General features: G+C 38.4%; 6 protein-coding genes across 6 annotated transcripts; all 6 read right to left on the minus strand.

Annotated features, from left to right (window-relative positions):
* Positions 1-879, minus strand: MONOS_2342 (uncharacterized protein; the record flags this gene model as incomplete). Its single annotated transcript, XM_067872257.1, has 3 exons — positions 1-280; positions 509-647; positions 711-879. 3 exons carry the CDS (start codon positions 877-879, stop codon positions 1-3), a joined length of 588 nt encoding a protein of 195 aa, XP_067722502.1.
* Positions 880-1,530: 651 nt separating this feature from the next.
* On the minus strand, positions 1,531-2,103 carry MONOS_2343 (uncharacterized protein; the record flags this gene model as incomplete). The annotated part of the gene is made up of 1 exon (XM_067872258.1): positions 1,531-2,103. One exon carries the CDS (start codon positions 2,101-2,103, stop codon positions 1,531-1,533), a length of 573 nt encoding a protein of 190 aa, XP_067722503.1.
* Positions 2,104-8,927: 6,824 nt separating this feature from the next.
* On the minus strand, positions 8,928-9,698 carry MONOS_2344 (uncharacterized protein; the record flags this gene model as incomplete). The annotated part of the gene is made up of 1 exon (XM_067872259.1): positions 8,928-9,698. The coding sequence occupies one exon, from the start codon at positions 9,696-9,698 to the stop codon at positions 8,928-8,930; it is 771 nt and encodes a 256-aa protein (XP_067722504.1).
* Positions 9,699-9,801: 103 nt separating this feature from the next.
* MONOS_2345 (uncharacterized protein) lies at positions 9,802-11,384 on the minus strand (the record flags this gene model as incomplete). Its single annotated transcript, XM_067872260.1, has 3 exons — positions 9,802-10,225; positions 10,388-10,933; positions 10,996-11,384. 3 exons carry the CDS (start codon positions 11,382-11,384, stop codon positions 9,802-9,804), a joined length of 1,359 nt encoding a protein of 452 aa, XP_067722505.1.
* Positions 11,385-11,993: 609 nt separating this feature from the next.
* On the minus strand, positions 11,994-12,343 carry MONOS_2346 (uncharacterized protein; the record flags this gene model as incomplete). Its single annotated transcript, XM_067872261.1, has 2 exons — positions 11,994-12,280; positions 12,337-12,343. 2 exons carry the CDS (start codon positions 12,341-12,343, stop codon positions 11,994-11,996), a joined length of 294 nt encoding a protein of 97 aa, XP_067722506.1.
* Positions 12,344-13,544: 1,201 nt separating this feature from the next.
* MONOS_2347 (uncharacterized protein) lies at positions 13,545-21,297 on the minus strand (the record flags this gene model as incomplete). Its single annotated transcript, XM_067872262.1, has 3 exons — positions 13,545-19,879; positions 20,099-21,016; positions 21,210-21,297. 3 exons carry the CDS (start codon positions 21,295-21,297, stop codon positions 13,545-13,547), a joined length of 7,341 nt encoding a protein of 2,446 aa, XP_067722507.1.
* Between the last annotated feature and the right edge of the window lie 461 nt (positions 21,298-21,758).

Here is a 21,758-nt window from a genome sequence, read left to right on the forward strand (position 1 = left end):
TCATTCATTGCCAAGCCTTTTATGTTGTTCCTTATCTTTTCCCACACCCTCTGCGCTTCCATCTGAAGTTATACCCAAAGACCCATCTATTGTTTCTTCTGCTTTCCTGTTCTCCTGCTGAATGCCATCAGATGGAGAAGAACTGCACACTTCAGATTCCACTGAATGCTGCTTGTCTGTATCTGTCTTCACCTCTGCCTTCACAAACCTCAGCCCCGCCACCGACAGCCCCTTCTCCTCAATCTCCCCCACTTCACACTCTGCAACCCATCTCCCCACACTTCATCTTTCAACTTCTCCATCAAATATTTCAACTGAGACGATCGCCGTATTTGCATTGAAGGGCCAAACTGATCGTAGATCGATGGGAACACATTCACATCCGCTGCAGAAAAGAGCCGATTATTCTCCTCCTTCATGCCCACCGATGTTGCAAGCTACGGAAGAGGCGCCACCAGCGGAACTGAAAGCATCACCGAAAGCGCTTAATCGAAGGCACACAACACACCTATCCAGCACCGCCAGACGTGCTACAAAACAACCCTTCAGCGTCTGCAGCACATACACCTGAGCTGCCTCATGTACCACAACCCGCAGCAGCCTCTCGATGTCGTACTCGCTACTGTTGATGTGTTTGGCACTACCACCTCCGAGGCATCCAAAGGATCAATTACGGACGCGTTGAATGATGAAAGTGATAACTACTCAACCACTGCCGCCTTCTTCTCTTCGCTTCTCAACCTCAGGAATGGCGAAGCAGACAAAGATTACTAAAGACGCTGAGCGAAGATACAACTGCTGAGCTGCCACTGCCACAAGAAGCTTTTTCAGATGCCTTACCATGTCTGCTGGCAGCATTATCGGAGACACAAACATCATGTCTTCATTCAAAGATAAAATGTGGATCATCTGTGAAAGCTCGCTGTTATCGTGCAGCAAGAAAGGACGAAGCAGAATGTATTCAGAAGTTGCACAGAAATAAGAAGAAAAAGAAAAGCGAACGATATTTCATGAAAAGAAAGCTTCAATGAATATGAATCATGATTTTATCCAAAGATGAGCAATTTTATTGTCAGTTTTATCGATTTCATTATGTGCTTTTCAAAATACACATTTTTCATTCAGTTGAAATATCAATCGTTTGTTTCATGCTCTGGACATCTCTTGCGATATTGATAAAGACTTGTCACAAAACTCTATAATAAATAATTGAAATTTTGCATATCAAAAGGACACTTTTGAACTGGCATTTTTGATTGGAATCAATGAAAATGCCAAAAAAAAAAAATAAGAATACAATTCTCAAATTGAGCTTTCTTTCGTAAGATTATTTTGCGATTTTCGGAGTTACAGTGTTCAAAAAAGAAAAAAATGCAATCTCAAAACAAGCAAAGTTGAACTGAAAAAGAAAATAAAAATTGATAACTGAAAACTGAAAACAAAATTTGCTTTGAATGAAAAGAAAAACTCTTTGTATCTATGAAATAACAAAATGAAAGAAAAAACTCTTAATATCTGAACAAGGAAATTTTACAGAATCAAATAAACTGCAACAATAACTAACACAAGTGAACACTTGAAAAACGAAGTGTTCACTCGCTTGAAGAGCTTGACTGCAAAAGTTTCTGTTTTGTCGGCAAAGCTTTCCCACCAATTGGGATCCGAGCCTTTAAGCCTTGCATAATAATCCCTTCGTATTTTCAATGCTTTTTCGGTTTCAAGCCTATCCATCCAAAATTGTGATACTGTTTTTCTCATGTTCACCGCTTTTCCCACTGGCTTCCAAGCTTTTTTTTCGTAGTGCTCGTCAAATCCAACAATAGCCTCGCCCTTTAAAAGCTTGCGCAATCCAAGTTTCATTCTCAGCCACTCAAATTTCTGAATCGCAAAATAATACCTACTATCAATCTCTTCGTTCCTCCATTCCACTTCCAAATCTTTACGCATTCCTTTTGAGTCATCAGGAATACATAACATTTCAAAAACCACAAAAGGAATGATCAAAGAAGCAATGCAAAAGCCAAAATGCAGCTTTATTGAACCATCGAGCTTCAGTGGAACAATAATCAGAAACGGAAGCACAACCACGCTCACGATTTTCATTCCAAGAAAAATAAGTTCTTTGGAAAGAGAATCCAGTTTTCCATAAAAACTTCTTTCATTTAATATCATTGCAAAGAAACGTGCAAAAAGGATCAATGCGCTCCAAATTGTTAGAGAAAATACAGTTCTCCACTTGAGCGATGTCAGGCTCACTAAAACTCGATAAATGTGTGCTGTTTAACATCATGCAATGCATTTTGTGAGAAAAAAAAAGAAAAAAAAGAAAAAAAAAGAAAAGATTAATTATCTGTAATTTGAAATTCATCAGTCAGATCAAACCGTCTGCTTTTAGCGAAGCAATCACGAAAAAGAACAGCAAAAGAACAGCTGAAATGGAATCCAACAGCAAATCCATGTATTTGTATAATAAAGCTGTCTGCTCGAATTCGTATTCAAACAGCAAGATATACATCAAAGCAGTGAATACAAAATATGGCCATATGAACAGAAATATTGGAATGTGCTTCCAAAAATAGTCGAAATAAAGAGCAGTTGCCAGAATCACTCCATTGACAATACTCCACAATTTGTTTGAATATTCGCACTTTTTCACACACGAAATGAAATAATCAACAAAACAATACGATCCAATCAGAAGTGTTGAAAATGTCAAAGTGTCTGCGAATGACTTTTTTGCAGCTTCCCCGTTCGCTCTCGCTCGAAAAGCAATTTCACTGTTTCTCAGGAAACTGAGTAATCCAAGTACTATCAAAATTTCTGATATTAATCGCAAAACAGAACAAATTGATGCTTTGAGTATCGTTCGTTTCAGCCTTTTCCTATTTTCCCCAGAGATCCGTGGAAAATCTCGTATGTGTGCCAGCTCTTTGTATATTCTAAATGAAACAGAGAATATTCGCACAAAACACATAAATTAAAGACAAACAACCAGTCAAAGAATAAAAAATGCTCAAATGCTTCAGAACACAAACTGCAATGTCTCCTTCCATCCCTTTGCGCTCACTCCGTATTTGTAGCTCTCTTTCCAGTCTTCTTCAGAACGAGGGTTAAAAAAATAAATATATTGAAATGCACAATCTGGCAGAAGGCAAATCTTGTGCATGAAGGGAATTATTGCTCTGCACTTTATTCTTGCACATCTTGACGATTAGTGGGAAGAAACAATACAAAACGTCAAATGTTGATTCTTTCTTTGAAAAAATGAAAAAACAATAAAGACGAACTCTTCCGTTTTTGAGAGGAGATTGAATCGATGATTCACCTGAGACAACGAAAGAATCGTTGAAAAGTCGCATTTCCCAAAGATCCTATTTGCAACATTCCACGCAAAAAGCAAAAGGTTTGTTTCATCAAAAGATATTGAAAATTTAAACTCAAACATCCTCAAAATATCATCGGGAAGGCTGCCTGAATAAAACGATTTCAAAGTATAAAATATTGCAAATGAAACACATTCGCACCTAAACATGCATCTACAGCCTCCTTGGAATAGCTTTCTCTCATTTCCATGAAAAACTGAAATAATAATTTATGGTTAAAAATTTTCTAAAAAAAACTTATTAAATAATCAAATTATTAACATTTTTTTTATAAAAATAAACTTAGAAACAAATCGTTTTAAAAACTCAAAAATCAAGAATCAAATGTGTTTCTTTCCATTTTTCATCAAAAATCATACAAATAGGGTCAACTTTTTAATGGGACTTTTTTCTTTATTGGCACTTTTTTTGTTTTTGCATGCCAATCATTCAAAAAAGCTTGATGAACCACAACACTCGGATGAGTGTGTTTATAAAACAAATACATTAAATTACCGGTTTTTTTTTAAATATTGTTTAATTTTCGTAGAGATATAGCAATTTTTTATTTATTTTGAAGTGACTTTTTTCAGCCGAAGAAGCATTCCACAAAATTTTGAAATCCATTTTTAAAAACAACTAGCATTATCCTTTTTATATTCAAAATCTTAAGTTTAACAATTTGTTTTTTCTTCATTTTTTCACATTTCAATTTTTTATCAACATGAGAATACAAATTTGAAAATTTCTTTGTTATTAAAATGAAGTGTAAAAAATAAAAATATAATATGAAAAATACACACTCTTATGAAGAAGTGTGAAAAAGGTTGAACATTAATATTTTCTATTTGCTTCAAACAGGTGAATGGTCACAACATTGAATGATCTGAGATCAAACTTATTCAATTTTGATGTGTTTGAGACAAACGGAAAATGTTAATGTTCAACCTTTTTCACACTTCTTCATAAGAGTGTGTATTTTTCATATTATATTTTTATTTTTAACACTTCATTTTAATAACAAAGAAATTTTTGAAATTGTGTTCGCATGTTGATTAAAAAAAATGAAATGCGAAAAAATCAAAAGAAAAAAAACAAGTTGTTCAACTTAAGATTTTGAATATAAAAAGGAAAATGCCAGTAGTTTAAAAAATGGATTTCTTATTTTTGTGAAATGCTTCTTCGGCTGGAAAAAGTCACTTCAAAATAAATAAAAAATTGCTATATCTCTACGAAAATTAAACAATATTTAAAAAAAAACCGGTAATTTAATGTATTTGTTTTATAAACACACTCATCCGAGTGTTGTGGTTCATCAAGCTTTTTTGAATGATTGGCATGCAAAAACAAAAAAAGTGCCAATAAAGAAAAAAGTCCCATTAAAAAGTTGACCCTAATAACTATTTCATCAACAAATCTCTCGTTTTAAGAAAGACTTTCATATGTTTCATTTCTTTTTTCATTCATTATAGCTTGTGAATAAATTTCTTCTTTTTTTCATTCATTATAGCTTGTGAATAAATTTCTTTTTTTTTTCACTGTCTGAAGAATTTTTGAATTAAATAAATCCAAATTTAGGTGATGAAAAAGAATAAAAAACCGGATACTACAATGAACAAACATGTGAAAGTGGTTTCTTTAAAAACATTCATTAAGAACCATGAAAACATTCATCAAACGATATTATTGTGTTATACATATGAAATAATACTGGTGTGCTGCATTTCTGTTTTCAGACACGCACACCTCGCACACCACTTTGCATTTGAAGGCACGCCATTCTGCTAAAGCATCTGGATTTTGAAAATATTCCTTTCTGATGTTCATGAAGCTGCAAACTGAAAAGCATGAGAATAATTTATTTAAGTTGGAGATTTCGAAAAAGGCTCTTGCAATATTTTTCTTTTGCATTCCTTCTCTCTGTTTCACCACATCCAAATAGAATCAACTATTTAATGGGACTTTTTCATTAACTGGCACATTTTTTGTTTTTGCTTTCCAATTGCTGAAAAGCGCTGATTGGCTTTCAGTGCTTCAAAAAACCTTTTTTACAAGTTTTACACAATTTATTTACAATTTATTTTTTAATTTTTGCTTATTACATTGAGAAAGCAGCACTGAGCAACGTCCAAGAAGGCATGATGGGATATGCATCCATTAAAATTTTAATAATTTTTATATTTATATTTATTTTATTTATTTATTTATTTTATTTTATTTTTCACAAACACTTTTTTCTTGTTTTTATGCAAGAACAAAACTGATTATTTCTTTGCAAATCTGATGAAATGACAAAAATAAAAATTTGATATGAAAAGTGAATACTGTGATAATGAAGTGTTGAAAATTTTTGAATTGATTTTTTATATAAGCCTTGAACAGTTAAATAAAATTAAACGAAAATGAACTTAGATCGCATTTTTTATATTTTGAAGTGTTCTTGACAAATAGGAAAATCAATTCAAAAATTTTCAACACTTCATTATCACAGTATTCACTTTTCATATCAAATTTTTATTTTTGTCATTTCATCAGATTTGCAAAGAAATAATCAGTTTTGTTCTTGCATGTTGTTAAAAAAATGTGTGAAAAAACAAGAAAAAAGTGTTTGTGAAAAATAAAATAAAATAAATAAATAAATAAAATAAATATAAATATAAAAATTATTATTAAAAAAGAATTTTAAAATAGATAGATGATAGTTCATGCTATCCAAAACATGTACCCAATTTCTTGGACGTTGCCTAGTTGGCTGGTAAAAGTCCTTTCAAATTTAACAAAAAAAATTTCTCAATGTGTAATAAGCAAAAATTAAAAAATAAATTGTAAATAAATTGTGTAAAACTTGTAAAAAAGGTTTTTTGAAGCACTGAAAGCCAATCAGCGCTTTTCAGCAATTGGAAAGCAAAAACAAAAAATGTGCCAGTTAATGAAAAAGTCCCATTAAATAGTTGATTCTAAGTATCATTGGACAAACACAATAATCTATTTTTTGAAGGAAAAGTTGTTCTACAACATAAGGGCATCCAATATTTTTTAGACTTCCATCTTTTTCTGTTTCTGTCACTCTGACTTTCATAATATTTACGATGATGATTTTCGACTCCATCTCAAGTCAACATAACACTTACAACTTTTTTTTTTAATTGACATCACTCAAGTTATTCAAGACTTTTTTTCAAATTGGATTGGATTCATTTCACAAATCTCAATTGTTCCATCTTCATAACCTTTATTATCTTTTGTTTCCTCTTCTTCTTCACCTTCTTATTCTTCTTTGCCTTCTCTGCATTCTCTGCTTTCTCTGCCTTCTCTGGCTTCTTCTTTCACTACTTCTTTTTCTTCTTCACTGTTTCATCTTCATGTTTTTTAATTAAAATGCAGTAAGACAGGTTTACTCCGAGATAATGAGCATTATTTTAATGTATGGGTGGTTTGAGTGAAAACTTCTCTCTCCCAAAATGACGCGGAAAATAGGGCGAGTTAAAAAAAAAAGTATTACATTAAAAATTGTTTAATAAAATAATACATTGTCCGCTTCACTTCAACGCTGACTTCGCCTTTTGCCTTGGTCACGAAGACCAGAGGTCAGGGGAAATTGCACTTCGGAGCTTTCTCCTGCAGTCAGTGCAAAGATCCGGTGAGGCGAGTGTTATAAAAACGGAGCAGAAAGAAAAACCACTCTCGCTTCCGCGAGGCTTGGAAAAGAAAACTGCTTGTGCAGTGCTCTGCCTCCCGCTCTTTTGCTGATCTAGCAGAGCAAATCCACTCACCACATGCTGTGTGGGCTAATCTGACACTTTTATTTGCACTTTCTCTTCATTCCATGTTTCTTAATCCGTGTTATCTGTGTAACCTTGTGACTTTGGGCGGTTTGTTCTCCTTTCTTCCCCTGAATCTCTCGCACCTTCTTTTCCTCGTCATATTCCTACCAATATGTTTCTTTCTTTCGCACCCAGCTGCTTTGAGTCTCTCCATCTACATTCGTATTATCTCGGAGCAAAACCTGTCTCACTACGTTTTCATTAATTCGCAATAGAGCGAATCTACGAACGCAAGGAGCATGTTTACTCCTCGATAATGAGTTCTGAAATCCCTCACTCTTTCTTCTCTTTATATCTTAAACCCTCATGCCTAACACAATATCTTGCGGCGGATAAACTGAAAGCGTGCGTGTAATGGTGCGACACTCCCGCTCTACACCCTCTATCTCTTGAGATATCTTTGAGGCAACGTCGGTCTGGCCCTTGCCTCTTCAGTGTCGTTCCTTATCTGTCCTATCCTTCTTCCTCTACGCTTCTTCCGATCTTTGCCTCTCTTCTTCAGTAAAGTTGGATCCTTCTCTCCAGTTAGCTCACAGATATTGTTTGGGATTATGGAGGGTGTCTTCTGACAACTCGGTCATCGGTGTGTAGAGCTTCGAGGTTGCATCGTCTCCCTTTTCTTTCTTTCTTCCCTCCTAGACTCTCTCTTCTTTTTGATCGCTTTCTCGTTGGTTTCCTCCCTTCTTCAAGACAAGCTTTTGATAATTCCTCGGCACAATCTTTCATCTCTGCTTCTGCAATCTCCAGCGTACCCTCCTTCGATTCTCCACTCTTATCTGGCTTGTAATCTTCTCCCCTCTGGGGTGCTGGTCCGCCGATTGTCTCCAGAATCCAATTTGTGTCTTGCACCGGAAAAACGGTGTAATACTCCTGGGCTTCTCTAGAATCTGGTGCCCATTTCGCACATGTATTGATAGCCCTCCAGTCCGCTCCTTCTCGTCTTGCGAAGTGTGTTATCACAGCGTGTCTTATCGAATACTCGGTGAATGTTTCAGGTATTCCGTTCTCTCTAAGAATATCCGTTTGTTCTTCCTTAATCCTCTGCAAATTTGCTGGCCAACTCCTTCTATGTCAAACCACACATGTTCATTCTTAAAAGCTATCATTGTATAATCCATCCAACGTTGGAGCGCCTCTACTGTATCAATACGTGGGCTTGGGTGTTTATTTATTATAATTTTAATAACCTCACCTCCCGACGTCTTTGTCTGAACCTGTGTCTGTAACATGTTATCCTAAAATATCATTGTCTCCCTTCTCATTCTTTCCAGCTCTGCTAACCTTAAATCCTTAAAAATCATCATGAAGATGAGTGCCCTCCTCTGGAGGATCTGTGGGTCCGTCATATCGTGGGTGGCTTCTACCCAATTCGTGATGATTGTTAAGTCCCACATTGATTTGTATCGTTTTCCTCTTCTCGGCTTCTTTCCCACATAAGTCTTAAGAAATATTTCTATATCATTAATACCATTTTCGTCTCCCTGAAAAGGTTAATGGAATCCAGTCCTTTCAGAACTGTCTGATGAATCACTCCGTTTGAGAGGTTCGTATTCGAGAGTGTTTCAATGAATTCTGCCATAATCCATTTGGCATCTTTGTTTGTGAGGGGGTCCGTGTCATCCATGCTCTCTCTATCCAGAAATTGTTTAAATCTTCGCAGCGATCTCCACGTGTCTCTTTCGCTCTTTTGATTTCTCAGTGTTGCTGCTATATCTCTTGCTCCAACGTATTCTCCCCATGTTTAGAAGAGGTCCCTTCCCTGGGTATTTTCCTCTCCAATGTAATGCTTATTACCTCTCCTGGGGGTAATTTCCAGTCTTCCCTTCTCATCTTCGCTCCAGGAATCATGCACTCCTGAAAGGTCCCCAGGGTCTTTATCGAATGCCCAGGCTGCAGTAGCGGGGTCCAGGTCTGCCCCCGCAAGGTTGGCAGTATCAGAATCGTCAGATCCCTCTGAGCTTCCTTCATCTTCTCTTTCAGCACCCGTCCAATGTTTCTCAGGAAAGGGTGGACTAGCACTATCTCGTCTTCTGGCATAACTTTCTTTCTCTTCATTCTCAGAGAGAATAATCTCCGAAAACTTCAACAAAGAACCAGCACAATAGGTTCTGAAATTATATCTAGTGTTCTCGGTGCGACTATTTGCAATATCTCTGCGACTTTCTCTCCCCTCAGTGCATAGTCTAGCTTTTTCGCCATCCGGCTGAGTGCATCTGCCTCCGTGTTCTATTCTCCATGGAGGTGTTCCGTCTGTATTGTGATGTCCTGGCTGTTCAGTTTCTTCTCCAATGCTCTCAGTGTTGGAATGAGTGATGGCGCTCCCCTCTTCTTCTGTATTGTCCATTTCGTGGACATGTTGTCTGTCTTCAGCCGAATCTGATCTATCTTCTGCTGTTGCAGCCATGCTCCCTTTCTCTCTAGTGTCCTCAACACTGCCCTGGATTCCTTCTCGTTGATTGCAAGCGCTCTCCCGGGGTGTCCAACTTCCGTGGACATTTATCTTCTCCTCCATGTTCTCTTTCGGTATTGTTAATACTGCACACCATCCCAGCTCTGACGCATCTGTTATTAACTCTGCTGGCCTTGTTCTCTTCCACAGACATCTCGGTCTGTTTTCAAGCAGGATCTTCCTCCAATGTGTCAATTCTCCCAACATCATTGGGTTGGCCATTTCCGTTCCCTTCAAGCCCCCTCTGGCTATCGCCTGCCTCAGCACGTATTGCATGCATGTCATCGACAAGCTTGCTGATGGGTGTTGTAACCTCACAAAATTCAGTCTCCTGAGGAGAGCTGCTAAATCTCTCGTCTTTTGTCTCCTTCTCTTCTTTACCAGTGCTATCCAGTTGCGCACATCCTCCAGGAGCAGCACTCTCTTCCTCTCTTGGAGAGTCACTTCCATCTTCTCTGAGTTCCACAACCATCCCAGAAACTCCACGTTCCTTGTGGGTTCCAACTTCAGCTTCTCTTCCGACAATATCCAGCCCAGATTTCTCAGGAACTGGGCTATCTCCTGTGAGATCAATCTCAATGCATCCCTGTCTGGATGCATGAGGAGAATGTCGTCCAGATATATTACTAACTTCACTTTCCACTTTTCTCTGATATATGACGCTGCTCGTCTCATTATCTTTGTGAATGCTCTGAGCGCGTCATTTGCTCCAAATGGCATCCCTACATAGGAATAGCATTGACTCTGGAAACTGAAACACAGATAGGGACTGAATTGCTCGTCCACCTTGACATGTTGGTATGCACTCGATAAATCTAGAGTGGTCATCCAATCGTTCTCCTCCAAAAGTTCCACCACTGTCTCCTGGGAATCCATCTTGAAGTGTTTTCCCTGCACTTCCTCGTTTAGAGCTCTGCAATCCAGGATCTTTCTTCACTTTCCGTTCTTCTTTATCACCATGAATGTCGGGTTGAACCACTTCACCTCCGACTCCTGCATGGGCTTCACCACTCCTTCCTTCAATTCCTCCTCCAAGAGGGATAAATAATTGTTCATCATTTCTGTCGTTCCCCGAAACTCCTGTCTGTGTTTTCTCTCCTCGAGTAAGATTGGGGATTGGGGACTTTTCCATCGAGCTTTTATACCCCGGCTCACTAGTTTGTCTCCCCCTATCTTTTTCCACTCGTTCAATCTGTTCACCAGTCTCCCAGGAAGTGGCTCCTTCGGTGGTCCACTCGCTGTTCTCCTCTTCACTCCTAGCGTCTTGTGGCCCTGATAAATCTGTGTATTCCCTTCTCCTTCGAGAATATCTTCAGCAACTGTCTTTGAGTTCTTCTCCAGGGAGCTCCCAATTGAGGACCTTGTAACAATCCCAGAAACTCTCCCAACAATCTTCTCATTTCTCATCTCGCTCGTTTGTCTCGTCAATCGGGGATATGCGGAGTCTTCATCTGTTTTCATTGCATCGTGTTGCACTTCTTCTCTCGATATCTCCGTCACACAATCCCGTGTGATTTCTCGTTCTCTTCTCTTCTCGTGATCAAAAGTACTCACAACCTCTCCGATATTCGCGTGTTGTCTCGATTCTTTCGTCTCTGATCTCATCTCGCCAAGATCTGCGATTTCTTGTCGTATATTCATTTCACTGTAATTGGATTCTCTCTCTCCTCCCTCGATCTCGCGGCAAAGCGCGGCTCTCTCTTCTCTTTCCATTCTCTCTCCCCTCTTCCTCCTTTCTCCTGCGACCATTTGCTGGCTCCCATTGTTGATTCCACAGCTGTCTCTCCTTGTGTCCTTGGGGGGACTGGGGGGCAATGTTCCATTGATAGGGACTGGCCTCCCAGCAATGGTTGGGACAAGCTGTGCTTGGAACTGGTGTGTTCTCTTCTTTCCTTTGAAGTACGTGAATATCTATCTGTCTCCCTTTCTCTGGAGCTGTCTGCATACGAATCCTTGGGTGCTCCTTCCCGAACTGTATCTTCTCGGGGGTCCACTTCTGGCCGTTGCAGGCCCGAAACTTATTGTGGGGTCGGGAGATGCACCGTATCCTGTTGCATCTCCCTCTGCTTTAAAAAAATCTGGTGCTCTCTGCCAGCTTCTTTAGGTTATCCGGCACCTCCTTGGACATTCCTCCTTCAAAAAAGCCTTTCGCGCTTTCCCAACCCGATTGAGATATAACTTTTAGTAGGTTAATCCTGCTGTTACAGTCGGCAAAAAGCGCGTAAGCACAAAACAGTCCTCTCCGTCGTTCTTTCTCCTCTTCCATGAGGTTCGCCTTCTCCATTTCCTTCACCGTGAGGGCTGCGATTGCTTTGGCTGCTTCAAAGCCCGATTCTAGGTCCGGCTGGAGGAGTTCGATTACTCGGCTCGCTTCGGGTGAATCTCTTCTCCCCTATGTTGTGATAGCAGTTTTGGCCAGTGAGTTCCAGCTTGTGTCTGTGTGTCCTGTAAAAAACTCCTTAGTCGTTCCCTCTTCACTTTTCTCATTGGCAGCATCCCCGTAGCTCCGGACTGACTTGGCCATGCTTGGCTTCTGGTGATTTCTTCGATCATGTTTTCTATCCTTGATAGCCTGTGAATAAGATCATATCCTCTGTCCTCGCCGTCGCTATTTGGCGCTCTAACAGTATCTTGAGTCATTCTTCCTGCGGACAATGGAATGCAAAGGAGGTTAAATTGTTGGCGAAGTTTGATCTAAAACCACCCATAATTTAAGATCAAACTCATAATCGAGGAGAAAACCTGCTCCTTGCGTTTGTTGATTCGCTCTATTGAGAATTGTCAAGGGAGAGTGAGTCTGATGATGGAGGTTTGGTTGGCAAGGATGGATTCAGCAGTAAAGAAGAAGAAGATAGTGTTCATGGATCAAAAACCAAATTCTTTTTGTATATTTGTGGTGATTAAAGAATAACAAATGGAAATGGGATGGAAAATACTTGTGAGTGAAGTTGATAAAAGTGGAAGTATTTTTGAAAGGATACTTTGGAAGAAGCATTGCCGAGACAGAAGTTAGAGGAGCGAAGGATGGAGATGGAAGATGAAAACAAAAATTGCATCTGATACAAAGAATCCAGAGAGAAGTGAAAAGTTTGAGTTATTGGATGCAGCGTCACATTAGAGTTATTTATCAGATAGTTTTTGGACTGATGAAGACAAAAGAACGAAAATAATTCATCTCTCAGATTCATAAAAGAAAACTTGAATCAGATCGTTTGATACGGAAATATGTATGTCAAATTTCTTTGAAATAGAATTTAATTATTTGTTGCAAGAATTGAATAAATGATAAATCATTCTCCGAAAAATAAAGAAGATGAATGTGAATATGAATATGAAATAAGCATGAAATATGAAGAATCGAATTCAAATTTTGAAAGAGTTACATGAATATACACATATACGATGAACTATAAATTAAAAAAGGTTAGCTATTTAAAAAAAAATGAAGAGCGAAAACAGAAGTTGGAAAAAACCAATTCAACTGCTTTTCTATGAATGGAATCACAACAAATATAAATGGTGAAAATGTTTGAAAAAAAATAACTGAAATGTTCATCCATTTATGAAACAGTTGCTGATATGGAAGTCTGAGTTACAATTGACAAAAGAAAACTATCAACAAATGATAATATCTTTCAACAAAAACTCAACATTATGTTTCATTAAAGCATACTTAAACAAAAACAATGAAAGGCATCAGACTCTCTCAATGAAAGAGCCAGTTTCACGCAAAAACAAACAAAAAAATTTTGTTTTCATCTAAACCCTTCACCATTATTTTCATCCCCTTCCCATTCATTTCATGTATTAAATTATTCTGCTTTCACAACCTTCTGCAGGCTCATCAAATTCCAAAGTGCATCTTGAGAAGATCCACAAAAACACATTCACTTTTATCTTTTATAATTTTCATCTCTCACTGAACAAGCTCCCACCCCAACTCCCACTTCCATTCACATCTTTTAATTCGTTTGTGTCTTCCTCAACATCCACAGCATCTGACACAGTCATAATCACGGCTCCTGCTGGAAAACGCTGAATGAACTCTCGCTTCAGTCCAATCAAAGAAGGTCGTTGTTCTGGAACTGCTGAAACACACTGGTCAATCAGCGTGCTCATTATTCCATTGTTGGCTTCATTCTTCGACCTTTCTCCATTTACAATCTTCTGCCCTGCCACCTCTGCTTCAAACTCTCCAAATGGGATCTGAAGGGTCAGACACTCCCACAGCATCATCCCGATCGAAAACACAACCGACTCCTTTGTTGCCCCCATCTTCTTGTTCATCTGCAGCTCTGGTGCCTTCCACCTCAGGCACTCCTTTCTGAAGTCATCCTCATCCTCTTCGAATGCTGATGAGGGAAGGGAGTCATCGTCATCATCATCACCATTATCACTGGCAGATGTCACAACTGTTGATGATGAGATGGAAGACGAGTCTGAATCATTATCTGACAACAAGTCCGAATGCATCACAATACAGATCACCATGTGCTCAGAGAATAGGACAATGTGTGGACTGAGATTGGCAAGTGACTGAAGAGGATTTTCCATTTCGTCAAAGGAGTGGAGGGCGAGATTAGCCACCCAAAACAGGATTTGTGCAGCTGTTTGCTCTCTTTCCTTCAATGTGCCAATCGCCATCTCTTTTGTCTTATTCCTTCCATGCAACAACATGAACAGCGAATCCCTCAGATCCACAATCAGCTTCTCATGAGGAGACGAACAGGCCATGGCATCCACCAGATTCGACATTGATGAGGTGGTTGGGCACAGATCCTCTCCTCGAACAAATGTCGTATCTGTATCTGAAGTATCTGTGGATGAAATGGATGGTGATGGTGTTCTTTTCCTTGCCTCTTCTTCAATCTTCTCCAACATCCATTGAGGGATCTTGTCTGAATCTCTCCCAAGGATGTATTCTGTTGAGCCGCTCTCAGATAATAAATGCTCCGATGACTCTGAATGTTCCATATTCGTATCATACACCCTCTTCTTTGCATTCTCTTCATTCTTCCTTTCTGCCTCCCTTTCTGCTCTCTTCCATTGAGCCTCAGGCGACATCTCCATCGTCACCATCTCAAATGCCTTCGGATCTTTTCTAATGTTGTCATTCACAATCTCTCTCAAATCCTTCGCTTCATTCTTTGCCTTTCTCCATCTGACTGCAAGAATAACAGAAACAATCAGAACAATCAAAAGAATAACTGCCATAATAACAATTATCAACAACCAGTAAGATTTCCCTTCTTTTCCTCCTTCAACAATCCTTTCATCTCCTTTGACCTTTGATTCTGTTTTGTTCTTCAGAATCTGTGGGTTTGTTGCAGCCAATTGTTTTCCAAACAATATCATCACTGATACCTCTGTTTCATCTGAAGCCAATGATATATTTTCTGATGGGATTATTCCAATCACCTCTGTTTCTGAAACAAAGCTTTCTTCCTCAAAGTGATATGTTTCAGCCAATTCCACATCTCCTGTTTTGTAAACAAGTCTGAATGACAAGTCACATGGAACAAAAAGAGATCCATTGAATTTGATATAAATGTTGCTTCCATTTTCAATGAGAGAAGCATCTTCCAGTTTGGGAATGAAAAAAGGAGATGATCTTTCTCCTGCTATCCCTCTCAAATCACATCCACCATTCAGAATCCAAAGAGAAGAGTTATCTTTCAATCCATCCCCTCCCTTCAAACTCAAAATGGTCAGCGAAGCAGAATCTGAACAAATGATGTTTCTTCGAAGAGAGGGATATTTTTCAATGAATGGATTGTTGTTTGCAAACATTCCCATCTCAATAACTGTTTTTCCTCCTCTTATCGAAATTCCTCCCTTTGACGAATCCTCAATCTTAATTTCTTTTGCGTGAAGATTGGAATTTTTCACATGGACAAGCGATCCATTCCATTCACATATTTCTTTAAAACCATTATTTCTTTCTCTTTCCCTTTCATTCGCAATGGCTCCTGTTAATCGACATAAATCCATTGATACGTCAGTCATGTTGTCAAGTCCCATGATGCTTTCTTTATCAGAGCGAGAAACGCAATTTGAACACAAGCAATTGGAAATAACTGTATGAGCGGATGATGAAGAAGCAGAGAAAACAGTAGCCCCTTCTGAATTCCTTGAACAGTTGTTGAATGATGAATCAATAAGAGTGATTGTTCCTGAAGTTTTTTCGTTCATTGAAAAGACACAACCTTCAGACAACTTGACCCCATTAGCATCAATTCCATTCAGCACAACACTTCCACATTTTCCAATCTCAAATATATCTGTTGTTGATTCGATTTGTTCCAGTTTCACATTTGCAAAATTAATCTCCTCTCCATTCAGCAAAAATGAAGGCTTTTTGAATGAAATGAACGATACTGAGCAGTTATCAACACGAAGAATTCCATTTTCGATGTTCATCAACGTTGAATTGAGGACAACGGATTCAATGTCTGATTCCAAAATCGAAGAAAAGTCAACAGATGAAAGAGAAAGTTGTCCATTTGTTTCATGAATAATTGAATTGCTTAAATATGAAAACGATTGATCAAAGTTGAATTTCACACTCTCAATCCGAACTTTCTCTGAGGTTGTGATCAGATTTCCCTCTATACCAGCAATTGTTGAGGTCAAAAATACCAAAGCAGCTGAGGGAGATTGAAGTGAGCGGATGGTCACATCCTGAGCATCACATTCCCCAACAACATCTGTTTGACCCAATATTAACAGCTGTGAGTATAGAGATGGAATAATGTGTTGAACTCCAGCATTCAGCGAATCACAAGGCATACTGAACTCTCCACATTGCTTGCTGTCTTCGTGATTGTCTGCAACTGATGACACAAATATCGTCTCGCTCCGGTATTTCATAACCCTCAGAAGATCTTCTTCCTCCACAAACGAATCTGTTGTGCAGCCCCACATCGCCAGCTCTTTTACAAATGGCGCTCTGAAATCCAAAAGGAATTGCTCATCAGCAATTTGTGTTTCGATTGAGTGGCATCGAACATACACATCTCTCCCTCTGAATGCAGAGTTATCTCTGAATGTGATATTCGACAGAATAAAATTCAATGGCTGCTCAGCTGCTGAGGTGCATTCCAGAAACAGCCACCCACCTCTTCCTGTGGTTGAACAGAAGCACTCTGAAATTGTGCAAAATGAGCAGTTAAAGCTTCCTTCCTCATTCAAAACATAAAACATCCCTCCTCCCTTTCCACACCTCGTTCCACCGCATTTCTTCATCGTTGTGTTTCGAATCACCATTTTCAATGGCTCATCATCATTATCATTTCGGATGATCTGAATATCGTCAGTTGTGTTCTGGGTGATTTCTTCGAATATACTCCACCCAATAACAATATCTTGTTCTATTTCGTTTTTTTTTCTTCTTGAACTCTTTTCTATGCTCAATCCGCTTGCCCCGTCCAGCTCAATATTTTTCATCGTCAAATTTTTAACATTCAGAATAGTTGTTGACTGCACAGAAATAACATCCTTTGAAAAGCAAAGTGATTGTATTGAAACAAATTCCAACAGAATCGTGCCTCCATCTGCTTTGAGCAGCCCAAAGTTCATCATTTCTTCTTCTCTGTTTTCTTCCATTTTTGTGAAAGAGCAGTCTTTCAGCGTCAACAGTCCTTCGCTTGATCCAACATGCATCAAAACATTCACTCCACTTGCAAATGAAGATGGAATCACAAACTTCATCAGCTCGAAATTTGTAATGCCCTGAATCTTCATTGCTGCTCCTTCTGCTCCTTCAAGCGATGAGACACATTCCAAAGAGCACATTTTTTCATCATCCGATTTTACTGAAATTCCACTCACATCAACACATTTTTTAAGAAGTCCTTTTCCAATGATGTTAATATTTCTTTTATTTCCTTCAGACAATCGATCCAATGAATAATCAATTGACAGACAAGGATAATCTGAGAATCCACAGGCACCCATATCTCTTCCTTCACTTCCAACAAATATCTTTGATCCTGTCGTGAGCCAGAAATAGACCAGTGGAATGGCATTCGTTGTGTCACTTCCGTCAAAGCCCCTCATAGAATCCAAAGAAAAATTGGACAGATGCCCAGTCACAAATGGAAGAGAGGCATTTGTGATGCTCTTCGTCAAGTTGGATGATTCAACAAACAGGTCATTTCCACATTTTGCAACATTTGGCTTGTCTGAACCAAAAACAGGGGATGATATCACAAATGAAGAAAAGCCATCAATCAGCTTCAGTGCCATCCCTCCCCCAAACCCAATCTTTCGTTCTTCTGCTGGTGCAGTGCATCCTGTGAATGTGCATGAAATAATATTCATTTGAATGCTCCCTTTCAACTGAGCATCAATGGCCCCTCCTCTGCTTTCATCAGCAAGCACAGAACATCCATCAAAAACACATTCTTCAATATTTATTTCTGTGTTCGTGTTTTCATCATGGTTGTTGTCAATGCTCACACAGCCTCCGCTTCCAGCTGCTCTTTCGATTTTTGTGAAATTGCTGTTCGTCATGTTCAACCAGGGAGTGTTCATCAACTCACTATTTATTTCACTTCCAGACAAAGAGATCAATGGATTTCCGCTCAAAGTGATTGAGGAAGCTGAGAAGGAATCAACTGACAAGGTGCCAGACTCAATAGATAAGAATAGAAATGCCATTTCTGATGATGGATTTTGAAGAGAAAGTGAACAATGAGATAATATCAGTGATGATAATGAGGACGAAATAAAAGTGGAATGTGATGAGAGAGAAGAAGAAAGAGAGAAGATGAGTTTTGATAATTCTGTTTCAACATTTGTGGTCAGCATCGCAGCATCAGATTCAATTTCAATATCGGAGACTATCCAGCCACTTTGATCATCTTTTCCTCTGATTTCATGCTTCTGATCAGCAAAGGCCAATTCATCGCTCATCAAAATCTTTCCATTCACAATAACTTTCTTTTCTTCTGTTTGCCTTGTGAGAGAGTGCTTTATCGTCAAACAAGGGAATTGGAGGATTCCACAATTAGAATGATCGGATGCATCTGTGCCACTTACATGAATTTCTTCTGGTGTGGGAAGGAGATAAATGCACAGAGGGATAGCCAAAGTTGTGTTTCCATTGTCATATCCTCGAACTTTGTCAAATAAATCCAAAGAGGCTTCTACGCATGTGATTTTTTGTGATTCAACAATTTCTTCCAGATTGGGTGAAATGACAAAAATATCATTCCCCCACTTGGCTGTGTTTATTCCGAATGAAGAAGATATCAAGATATTGGAACTTTCAGTCGATAATCGAAGAAGAATTCCTCCTCCAAGACCATTGGACGTTGAGCAAAAGCATCCATCAAAAGATCCGCCTTTCACTTTCACTTCGTTTTCATTCCCAACACATAGCATCATCGATCCTCCATTTTCTGAATTTGTGCTTCCACATCCTTCAAAGGTGCAAGAATTCAGATCAATGTTTGTCTTGTCATTGGAAAATGACATCACAGATGCTCCGCTCGTTGTTCTCTCAATTCCATCAAAGGCACACTCAGAAAGTGCCAATGAAATGTCATTTGTCGAAGAAAGCGAAAACAACGAGGTTGTTGAGATTGTCTTTGCCCAGTTCACATGTTTCACTTGGAACATTCCGTTCTGAACGTTTATCAGCTCTGTGAAAAATGCTGTTACTGACGTTTGCGCACTTCCTGTTGATATGTTCAATCTGCTAATATGCATCTCTCCTGTTCCAGTAATCTCAAATAGCCTTGACTCTCGATTATTTTCAAATGCACGGTCACACACAAGAACAAAGTCTCTGGCAGTCAATGTGCCTGTGGAGACTGAAAAAAGAGACAAACCAGATGCTTCAAATTCTATTTGAACCGTTGAGCTCAAATCGCTTTGGCCATATATTGTGTAAGAATTGGTGTTGCAGTCCACACTTTTTGTCTCTGAAATCGAACCTGTGAGTATTGCAATATCAGTTACTAATTCTGGAATCAGCTGAGTGAGGCAGCGGCTGATGGTGCAGCAAGGATAGCTTTCATCCAGTCCACACACATATGTATCAATGGCATTGGGTTCTGTTTGTACTGATGAGACAAATCTGATTTTTCCAAAATCATTTCGAAGCCATTCACTTTTGTCAATGATGGGAATGTAATTTGTGACAACCCTGTTTTCTGTTTGTCTGGTAGTAAAGCAGGTGGAATCAATATTGTTTGTAATTGAATCTTGAAGCAAAACATCATGACCATATTTATCGCCTGTGTTATTGTGGAAAAAGCAGAAAAAAAGCAATGTTCCATTATTGTCACAATTTACAAATAATGCCATTGCACCTCCTGCAAGCTTTGAATTGCAATTGCAAAATAGGCAGTTTGATATTACTGCTTGATCTGTGCAATTCCAATGCAAAATTGCGCCTCCGTCACCATTATCAGAACTATTACATCTACAGTTATCAAAATTGGAATTTATGATACATTCTTTCTGTTTTTCTGTTTTCGTTTGACGGAGTTCAATTGCTCCTCCATCATTGCCCGAAGAGCAATTTTGAAAGGAGCAATCTTCAACCATTAACTGAACGTATATGCTCTCCGCTGTAATTCCTCCACCACCATAATCTGATCTTGAAGCACATGTACATTGGACGAATGTTGTATGTTGAACAAGGCATTCGGCAATATTCAAAGCATATATTCCTCCGCCTCTTGTTGAAGAAGCGTTGCATCTCACGAAAGTAGAATTTTCAATTGTCAAAATTGCATCAGCATTATCGTGCACATAAAGTGCGCCTCCTTGTGGTGCTGTACAATCAGTCCATTCACACAATGAAAAGGATTGGTTATCTGTCAAATTCATTTGCCCTTTTTTCTCAAGTGCATTCATTTCTCTTTTCCCGAAATTTATTGTTGTGTTTTTGCAGACAAATTTCTCTGAAGAAAGCGATCCACTTGAGATCCCTCCTTCAAAGGCATTCACGCACGAATAAATAAGGCAGTTATCCATTGAATTTCGAAAACATGAATGTTCCACTATATAATCACCATTTGAGGTATATTTCATTGACATGTTTCTGAAGTCGCAGTTTGAAATCTCTTCACTTTTGCTCTTTCCACACAATAGGAAATAATCTGAAGCTGAAACAGCCAGATCTGCAACGATAGAATTTCTCAAAATGGCAGAATTTGAATCATCAGATGAAAAAGCAAGACTGGAAGGGTTCATATTCTTTTTGGGGATCAAACTCAGATTCACCACGCAGATTGACCCACTTTGCAAATGAAAAGGAGATCCCGATTTTTGGTGGGAAATGCATAAATCCAGCATCACACTAGATTCATCTGCTATTAGAATCAAAGGTGAAGAAGAATGTTCAAGAGCCACATTTTTCAGTCCTACTGTAGAATTGTAGAATTCAAAAAATGTATTTTTCACTGTAGATATTCCTAACTGCAATGTTTTCTCTCCTGAAAATGAACTCTGCTGGAACAAATAATCATTATCGACTTTTGATTGAAATTGTGCATCATTTGAGTTTCCTTCACCAAAATAAACACAATTCATGAAAAACACAAAAATCCAAAAGAATACCTTTGTTTACCAATGTGGCTGTTCCAGAGATATCTTGTGCTTCAAATGCCTTTCCAAGAATCAAACATGCCAAAATGCACAAATGCATTCTCGAATGGATTGATAATCAATTTTGATTTGAAAATTTTTATTTTTTTCCGGATGATCAAATAGAAATAAATTATGGTTGTCAACACAATTGGAAAGAAAAAAGGATTTCTTTCAGCAATCGTTTTGAGAGCATGTGAAAGACATCTGAGGCACTTTCAAGGCACTGCCATTCCTTAGGTTACGATCAGCCATGAATCGGTGTCTGCTGATGCAGGTGACAATTTTTCACATCAAAAAATAAAAAATAAAAAAGATGAAATTTGAAAAAAATGAACAAAAATAAAAAAGAAAAGCAAAATCTGGGGATATGAAATATGTTCAAATTAATATGCACCAATAAAATAAGAACCAATCTTGCATCACTTGTGAATCAACAATAAAATATTATTATTTCTGAATATTTTTGGTTTTTCAGAAAAAGTCGAATTCTTCATGTTTGCAGCATTGATCGTATTGAAC

The sequence above is a fragment of the Monocercomonoides exilis genome (assembly GCF_001643675.1).
Source record: "Monocercomonoides exilis strain PA203 chromosome Unknown scaffold41-876177, whole genome shotgun sequence".
Lineage (NCBI taxonomy): Eukaryota > Preaxostyla > Oxymonadida > Polymastigidae > Monocercomonoides > Monocercomonoides exilis.